Source organism: Urtica dioica, chromosome 7, assembly GCF_054948205.1.
Source record: "Urtica dioica subsp. dioica isolate 48M chromosome 7, U.dioica_male_clone48M_v1_H2, whole genome shotgun sequence".
NCBI classification, from domain to species: domain Eukaryota; kingdom Viridiplantae; phylum Streptophyta; class Magnoliopsida; order Rosales; family Urticaceae; genus Urtica; species Urtica dioica.
In genome coordinates, this window is record NC_142762.1 from 47,109,274 (window position 1) to 47,118,148 (window position 8,875).

General features: G+C 39.6%; 2 protein-coding genes across 2 annotated transcripts; one reads left to right on the forward strand and one right to left on the reverse strand.

The window, feature by feature from the left end:
* The first annotated feature begins 239 nt into the window (after window positions 1–239).
* LOC149392314 (S-adenosyl-L-methionine-dependent methyltransferases superfamily protein) lies at window positions 240–3,823 on the forward strand. The gene is made up of 8 exons (XM_089619078.1): window positions 240–1,316; window positions 1,396–1,545; window positions 1,624–1,894; window positions 1,977–2,069; window positions 2,163–2,337; window positions 2,449–2,691; window positions 3,088–3,282; window positions 3,344–3,823. Exons 1-8 carry the CDS (start codon window positions 489–491, stop codon window positions 3,540–3,542), a joined length of 2,154 nt encoding a protein of 717 aa, XP_089475204.1. The 5' UTR covers window positions 240–488; the 3' UTR covers window positions 3,543–3,823.
* Window positions 3,824–4,043: 220 nt separating this feature from the next.
* On the reverse strand, window positions 4,044–7,854 carry ERDL6 (Major facilitator superfamily protein). Its single transcript, XM_089619081.1, has 18 exons — window positions 7,438–7,854; window positions 7,260–7,322; window positions 7,098–7,187; window positions 6,927–6,986; window positions 6,777–6,842; window positions 6,618–6,683; window positions 6,442–6,517; window positions 6,253–6,317; window positions 6,064–6,156; window positions 5,892–5,972; window positions 5,697–5,781; window positions 5,556–5,602; window positions 5,408–5,470; window positions 5,260–5,319; window positions 5,087–5,152; window positions 4,944–5,003; window positions 4,705–4,819; window positions 4,044–4,619 (listed from the first exon to the last, which is right to left on the reverse strand). Exons 1-18 carry the CDS (start codon window positions 7,843–7,845, stop codon window positions 4,507–4,509), a joined length of 1,677 nt encoding a protein of 558 aa, XP_089475207.1. The 5' UTR covers window positions 7,846–7,854; the 3' UTR covers window positions 4,044–4,506.
* Between the last annotated feature and the right edge of the window lie 1,021 nt (window positions 7,855–8,875).

Below are 8,875 nucleotides of genomic sequence, written 5' to 3' on the forward strand. Positions count from 1 at the left end.
AATAGTGCACCCTCAGATATTGAAAGTGTGAAATCCTCATAACCATAGTTTAGAATTTTTCATTAGATGTAAAAAAAAACTCTCAAAATGAAAATGAGGGTTCTAAATTCCTTAAAGACAGCATCTTTTTTTTTTCACCTGCACCTTTTTTCGGCTCTCTCACCTTTTCTCCACATCCTCATTTTTCATTTTACTCACATAGTATTTAGTATTAGAAATTTTTTAAAAAAAAAAAAAAAAAAAAAAAAAACTTTGACTCATTTCCTTTGCGTCGAAAAGAAGATTTAAACTTATGATGTTTACTCGTATCTTACTACACCAATCTGGGCACTTGAGTTGAGTAGTTGAATGAAACTAACACTTGCCTTTCTTTCTTTCTGAACCTCTCTCTTGGATCTGACTCCGCACTTCATTCTATTTCATTTTTGCTTTAAATTTCCCTCTTTTTTTCTTTCTGGGTTTCGATTCGGTAGTTCCGGTCCTATGACATGGCCGTCGCTCGGCCAATCCGCCTCCCGAAACGGCAGTTCGGACTGTACGCGAAGATGACCGCCGTGACGGTTTTGGGTCTCTGCTTCGTCTTCGTGTGGTCCTTCTTCTCTTCTTCCTCTTCCACCTCAGTCTCCGCTCGCAGAGACAGCTTCGACGACATAGCCGAGCCAACCTCAGGCCACTCCAGGGCTGCCAATTTCGCCGCCAAACCCAGAACCGACTCTAACACCAACCAGAACAGCAAAGACGATCATAAGAAGATTAAATCAGGTTCTGATTCGCACAGAGACGAGAGAAAGAAAGCCAAGCTTAGGAGTGAACACGGTAAAGCAGCTTTGGGTAAGAAAAAGGAAAAGGCGAAGGAAGTGAAGAAATCTGAAGAGTCTGAGAAACAGGAAGAAGAAGGAGAAGAAGAAGAAGAAGAAGAAGGCTTAGTCGTTGATGGCAAAGAAGAAGAAGAAGAAGAGAAAGAAGGTTCTGGTGGTGATGACGTGGAAGGAGAAGACGGATCGGATGAGAGCGAGACACAAGAAGGCAAAGAAGAAGAAGAAGAAGACGAGTCGCAAGAGAAGATTGAGAAGAGGAAAGGGAAGATCAAAGGACCGGTGTTTGACCCGAAAGCAAAGTACGATTGGAGATTGTGCAGCGCAAAAAGCAAGCACAATTTCATTCCTTGCATCGACTTCGAGACCGGCTCGGGAAAGAGAGCTCAGAGCTACCGCCACACAGAGCGGAGCTGTCCCCGGAGCTCGCTGACGTGTCTCGTTCCTCTCCCACGCGACGGTTACGACGCTCCGATCCCGTGGCCCGACAGCAAAGAAAAGGTACAACAATAATTAGCCTAATTGCTTTCTTGTGAATTAAGTCTTTCTTATTAAAGCTTTCTTTTGTTGTTGTGTTTAGATATTGTATAAGAATGTTGGGCATCCGAAACTGGCGGCTTTTGTGAAGAAGCGTAGCTGGATCGTGGACTCCGGCGAGTATTTGACTTTCCCCCGAAATGGATCCGAATTCAAAGGCGGCGTTCTTCACTACCTCGACTCCATTGCCGAGGTTAGGTTGATTCTCCTTTCACTGGCACCCGAGATTATGAATCCTTGTTTTTGGACTGATTGTTATGAATTTTGATAGACAGTACCGGATATTGAGTGGGGAAAGAACATCCGAGTAGTGCTCGACATTGGGTGCACGGATTCGAGTTTCGGAGCTTCTTTGTTGGAAAAAGATGTGTTGACTTTGACTCTGGGGTTGAAAGATGACCTCGTCGATCTCGCCCAAGTGGCTCTCGAGCGAGGTTTTCCGGCGATCGTTAGCCCTCTCGGAAGAAGGAGGCTTCCGTTTCCCAGCGGAGCTTTCGACGCCGTTCACTGCGCCGGTTGCAACGTCAATTGGCATTCCAATGGTTTTGTTTCTTCGTTTTTTGCACTATGCTTTTTTTTATTTCTTTCACATTTATATATTATGGTCATATTTTTTATTTTCAGGGGGGATTCGGCTTCTAGAGATGAACAGGATTTTACGGCCTAACGGATATTTTATCCTCGCAACCAAACACGACAACATCGAAGACGATGAAGGTATTTTTTTTATTGGAGAGATTTTATAAATGGAATCCGGGATTTTGTAACATTTTTTATGAAGAGGTTTTTATTTTATTTTATTCTTTTCAGCCATGACCGAATTGACAGCGTCGGTTTGTTGGAATATTCTGGCGCATAAAACCGATGACATCAGCGAAGTTGGCGTCAGAATTTATCAGAAGCCCGATTCTAACGACATCTACGAGTTGAGACGGAAGAAACTTCCGGCTCTGTGCAAGGCTAACGAAAACCCGGACGCAGCCTGGTATTTTTTTTTATTATTATTTTTTTTTTCTGTGTGTGCAATGTATGATTCTAATGTCTCCAAATAAATAGATAAGAGTTGATCATGAACACTGAAAAAAAAAAAACACAGGTATGTTCCGATGAAGAGTTGCTTGCACCCGATTCCGACGTCTATCGAGGAACACGGAGCAGAGTGGCCGGAGGAATGGCCTCAGAGGCTCGAGACTTTCCCTGACTGGTTCGGCGATAAAGACAAAGTGAGCGCCGACGCCAAGCACTGGTCAGCCATCACCGAAAAGTCGTATCTCACCGGAATGGGGATCGATTGGTCGAAGATCAGAAACGTTATGGACATGAAAGCCATCTATGGAGGGTAAGTCTCGATGAAAAGAACTCAACAAGTTAAGGCCTTTACGCCGTTTTTGGATGGTGATATTTCTTGGCCATCTTCTGTTTTTCTCTGGACTAGTATTTTTTGCCATTTTCTTACAAAGTACTTCTTAAACTTGTGTTTTATCGATACATTAGCCTGTAAGTTATTTGAAGACGACATTCTTTTTTTGTTGAAGAGTCACATAGGCTCGAGAGTTACTAGAAAATTTTACGTTTAAAATTGAAATTTGTGAGAAATTGGCAAAAGAGAATACAAATTCTGTGAAGATTTTTCCAATAAAGAAACATGGGCCAAAGCGTCACCATCATGATACTAAAGGATAAAAATGTTATAATTTTTTATGATTTTATCTTAATGTTGTATTATCGTTCACAGCTTTGCTGCAGCGCTTTCGAAAGAGAAGGTATGGGTGATGAACGTGGTCCCGGTGCACGCTCCGGACACGCTTCCCGTGATATTCGAGCGAGGCCTCATCGGGACATACCATGACTGGTGCGAGCCTTTCGGGACGTATCCGAGGTCCTACGATCTCCTACACGCCGATCATCTCTTTTCCCGCCTCAAAAACAGGTCTAGTCAGCTTTCGTGTCGCATCTCTTGCTTTTCAAAAGTTTAATTGTTTTTTTTGCAGATGTAAGAAAGCGGTGACGATCGTTGTGGAGATGGATCGGATAACTCGGCCGGGGGGTTGGGCGATAGTGCGTGACAAGGTCGAGATTTTGGACGCTTTGGAAGCCATTTTCAAGAGCTTGAGATGGGACATTCGAATGACATTTGCCAAGAACAAAGAAGGCATTCTTTGTGCCCAGAAAACCACGTGGCGTCCATGAAAAAAAGTACATTTTTTTTTTCTTGTTTATTGTTTGTTTCACTTTCACACTAGTCTGAAATGTCTTAGACCAAGCCAAGGACTGTACTAAAAAAAAAAAAAAAAACAGAAAGAGGGCAATAACAATGATTGCCAAGGTAGAGTCAATTGGGTGGATATAGGTTTTTTTTTTTTATAATTAAATATAAATTTATTTTGAATTATTTTGATTAAAGAGTTGAATGTTAATGAGAATTTGTTTGGCTGATTTATTGATTTGTCAAAACAAGTTTATTTGGAGTATATTTTTCTCTGTGTGAAATTTACAGAGCAATGAAGTCACATATATATAAGGAAACGACACAGCATGATAAGATTTAAAAAATTCAGTAAGAGAGAAGAAGTCGAATGCACAGAAACACATAAACACGGTTGAAAAAAATTACTTCCTATGAATCCTGAAAAGACCGGTCCTTAGTTTGTAAAAAACACGGCAATACACAGAAACACATGACATCAAATCTTCAATTTTTCGAATCTTGATACCCATTTATTTCAAGGGTTTGTTGTGGGACATGTTTTTCACAACAATGGGAATTACAGGTGGTCTTTTAAGACTCGCCACCTAATGGGGACCAAATGTTTCTCAATGTGCCAAGTTAAATAGAAATGAGCAAAGTTACCTGATTAGAATTGATGAAAGGTTCTTCTTCAAAAAAAAAAAAAGAATTGATGAAAGGTCATTTGTTCATCACGTATAACAGGAAACCAAAGAAGATACACAATGCCGGCTTCTCTTTCGCCCACCGTGGACAACAAGGGAAAAATAAATAATAAATAAATTAATAAATTACACGTACTCAATGCGAGTTTCATTTCAATCATTTCAAAATTGAAACTGTTGCACTGGCTTTTCCTCTGACCAGAACAAGGAAGGAACAAGTACATTTAACAAACAAAAAAAACGGGGATCGGAGACGGAAACCTTATCTGAAGGAAAATTGAATTTCTTCCAAAGTTCTTCCTTTTGTTTCGGGCACCCAAATGGTGACGAACACGACAGTGAATGCGCTGACTAACATGTAGAGTGTGAAAGTCCCTGCCAATAAAAGGCCATTCCATTGATTATTCGAAATTCGATGCATAATCCGACAAACCACACACAACCGAAAATCGAAGCGTACCTCCACTGCTCCAATTCAAGAGTAAATTTGCAGTCATCGTTACGATCCACGCGGTGAACCAATTGGCAAGTGTTGCCACACTTCCCGCGAGCCCCTTAATGTTGACCGGAAGAATCTGCATACCCAAAATACACGTTGAATACAAAGAAAAAAAACGATAGTTTTGTTATCATATACACGGATGACATTTTAAGACCATTCAGAGAGATGGAGAGAGAAACTTAGCCAGAAATTCGTACCTCTGACATGATAATCCACGGAATAGCTCCCATACCCAATGAGAAGGCAACAACCATGGCCTAAGTAACAAAAAAAAGTGGGTCGTTGGACATATATTCCGAAATCTAGACCAATACAATCATACTGTGACACGTGAACGTACCACAACTCCGACAACTGATATGATGCTCAATGTGTTGTACAGACTAGAATCGCTTGACACGGCATCCTGTAAATCCATTTTTTTAATATCAGAGACACATTTAAATCCAAAGATAAAGAGATCGAGGATTTGAAGAAAAGGGAAAGCCAAAGCTGCTCCTTGATATTCAGTACCCTTAGAAAGAATGCTACAGCGACAACGAGGAGGCAGACTGTCATTCCAGCCGAGGAAATCTGGAATGAGATACGAAATGCTATTTATTTATCTTCGAATAAATCATTTGATGTTATAAATTTAGGAAGAAAAACATGTCAAACTCACAATAAGAAGAAGCCGGCGTCCAGCTCTGTCAACCAGCCATGTCGTCACAGCCGTAGCCACGACCTGATTTGCACACAAAGTTCTTGTTATTCCTATAATTATTACATAGAGAATGAAACTTTGGCACTACTGTCCTACTTTTTCTTACCTGAATAGCTCCGAGACCAAATGTTGCTACATTGCTTGATTTCACCCCTGTAAAAATAAGAACTCAACAGTTAGAGCCATTTAAAGGGGCAAAAAAAAAAGAACGGATTAATAAGGGTTTTATTTTGAAACTTGTACTAACCAGCAGCTTCGAAAATGGTACTTGAATAGAATAAAACACCGTTAATTCCGCTTATCTGTTGAAGTACGAGCAGTCCGATACCAATCTGACCAAGGCAAGGGAAAGCAGTTAAGTCATCATATATCATCGGAAATCATTACGACATACCACAAGAAAACGGAAATCTGGTAGAAAAAAAGTAAATAAATAAAATACCATTAAAGGTAGCCAATATCTTCTTTGTTTGAGTTCTCCAAATCGGATTGTTGTCCTCTTGCCGGTCGACGCTACAGACCTCTGCAAATAATTGAAATTTTGTGACATAAGGAACGTGAACTATAAAACAGCCCGAATCTCCTCTCCTCAAGAGAATATTAGAATATTATACCTTGATGTCGTGCACTTCAGCTGAAATGTCGGTGTCGAAACCCCTGAGAACTTGCAAAGAGGATTCAAACTCCTCCATCATTCCCATTTTTGCCTGGATAACAGTAAAAGGTGTGCCTAATCATACCAGAGCAAAAACTCTATAGCCTGAACTAGCATGAAAGAAAGAAACATAATTTGCACAACTTACTAGCCACCGAGGAGATTCTGGGATAAAGAAGAGCCCGGGTATGAGTATTGTGCATGGTATCACACCTGTTTGTACCACCAAATGCAGAAAAATATATTAAGACAATAGCTACGGACAAACACACAATGTGATACGAACAGAATTAATGTGAACAAGAGACGTGTTATTCCTTCAAAGTTTGAGTATTACCCAAAACAGCAAGGATTCTCCAAGGAACAAAAAGACCGAGAAGATAGGCCAACATTATCCCACCAGTGACAGAGAGCTATAGTAAAAAATCAAGTAATTCATAAAAGCTGAAGATACCATAGTTACAGTATCCAATGAGACGGCAAGGAAGTTCATATAAAGGGAAAAGTAATTACCTGATTAACAGAACCCAAAGCACCTCTCAAATTCTGAGGTGCTATCTCAGCTATATACACTGGCACCTGAAGATAAACAGCAAAGTTTAATCCCCTGGAAAACTCATTATTAGCTCCTGAAATTCATAGCCAATGAGGACAAGAACAAAAAAACATTACCACGTATGAGATGATTCCCACACCAAATCCTTCCAACAATCTTCCCATGTAGAGAAAAGAAGTATCCTACAAAAAAGCATTTAAAAAGCACACACATTTATACCATCATTCATTTCACAATGTATCTAATAAGTATAGGCTAAAACTCACTTGGGCAAAAGATATGGCAAGCCAACCGATAATGTTCGGGATCGCGGCGATCATTAAAGACTGAAATTCGAAACAATCTAATGCTCAGCCATCCATCAAAGGAAAGCAAATCAATCCAAGAATAAATGATTTTATTTTAGTCGTGTATGATATAGTATCAATAATACTAACCCCTTTTCGACCCATATATTCAGCTATTTGACCGCTGGCTATAGCCCCAACCATAGCTCCAACATTCGATAAAGAGCCAAACAGAGAAAACTGCCCCCAAAACAAGATCGATTCATTAGAAAGAGATCACAATTTCAACGACGACGAGCTCAGATTACAAACCTCGGACACAGTGAGGCCAAGATCCTTGGTGATCGCCGATTGCGTCGGTGAAGAATAACCGGACTGCATTAGGGTACAGTAGAGAGAGATAGAGAATCAGTCTCAGACTCAGACTCGGTCATACATCGAAAATACTGGATTCTAATCGGAAGAGGAGCGTAGAATTGGGTTGACTTACAGTGAAACCGAACTGAATCGGACCGAGAGCGACGATGAGGACACAGGCGAGGACGGAGACAGAGCTGTCTCGGATTGCCTGAGACGAGCCCATCATACTGGATTGCCTGGACCCCATTCTGTACCAACTTCCAGTGTGAAGGAACGGCTTTCGCAGATCTCCTCTTCCTCCATCGTCGCTCTCGTCTCCTCTGAAACTCATATCTGTCGCTGAAAACTGATCGTGAAAAGTCCTCAGAGAGAGAGAGAGCCCAAACGAAGACGGTTCTGGTTTTGTGCTCTCTTCTTTCTCTATCTCTCTGATCTGTAGAGTATCGTAGTCTGACTCGGGCGAGCTGTTACTTGCAGTCACGACTATTGTTCTCACGTGGTGACACGTGTCTCTTTTGTAATTGTTCTGTTTTTTCATTTATAATAAATCTTCTACAGTTTGTTTTTATTATTTTGTTTATCCGGCATGAAATCAAATGATTTCAATCTTTACATTGTTAGTTGTTCTATTCGCAGAAGTGTTTCTTGAATAATTTTATATTTATGTTGTCATTTTAAGATGGTTTTTTCGTTAATGTGTTGTAGGCTTGTAGCCAAACTTGGTTTGAATTTGCTTACTTGCTTTTTTCAAACAAACCTAGAAATACACAAAGATTCTCATTTTTTTTTTCATCATATTTTTTATTTTTCGAGTTCCAAATATACCTCTAATGTTTGGCCGTTTTCATCATATTTCTTTACAAGTTTGTGTTTGACTTGTTAGGCGACTTCAAGTTCAAGAGTATTTATTATGAGCTTCCGTTTAATTGGCCGATGCTGGATTTGTAGAGGTTAAAAATAATTTTTAGTTGGTGCTTGAATGAAAGAAATTTGATGTCGTTTGTACCATTATTTAATAATGCTGGCCATTAGTTATGAATTTGCACCTCGTGAAAATAATACCCAAAAAAAAAAATGTACGAAGTATCTCATAACGAATCTTTGAAATAGCACCTCGTGATAATCGTGGTGTAGTTAAAAAAATTCGTGTGGATTTGATTGGTGGCTCATGTTTCACGGACACGTCACCAACCATAGCAAAAGTTCAAAATCCAGATAAAGTGATAAACAACAACAAAAAAAGCAACGTTATATGTATAATAGTTCATTTCTCAACAAAGACTTTGAGAACACCTTTTATGCTTTTTCTATTTTGCACTTATCTCAAAGTTTCACCTTTGCATAAAAAGCTAAATTCCCTATTAAAATTGCAAGTTACCATAGAGAAAATATAATATTTATGAATATTGATTCGGGTTGAGTTATTCGAGTTTATATATTTCACGAAACCTGATTCGAAATCTTCGATTATTCATTTTTATAATACAATCCAAACCGTTTACGGTACTGAAATCAAACCAAACTGAATCGATATTAATCAGATTAGTTTGGTTTGATTTATTTGGGGT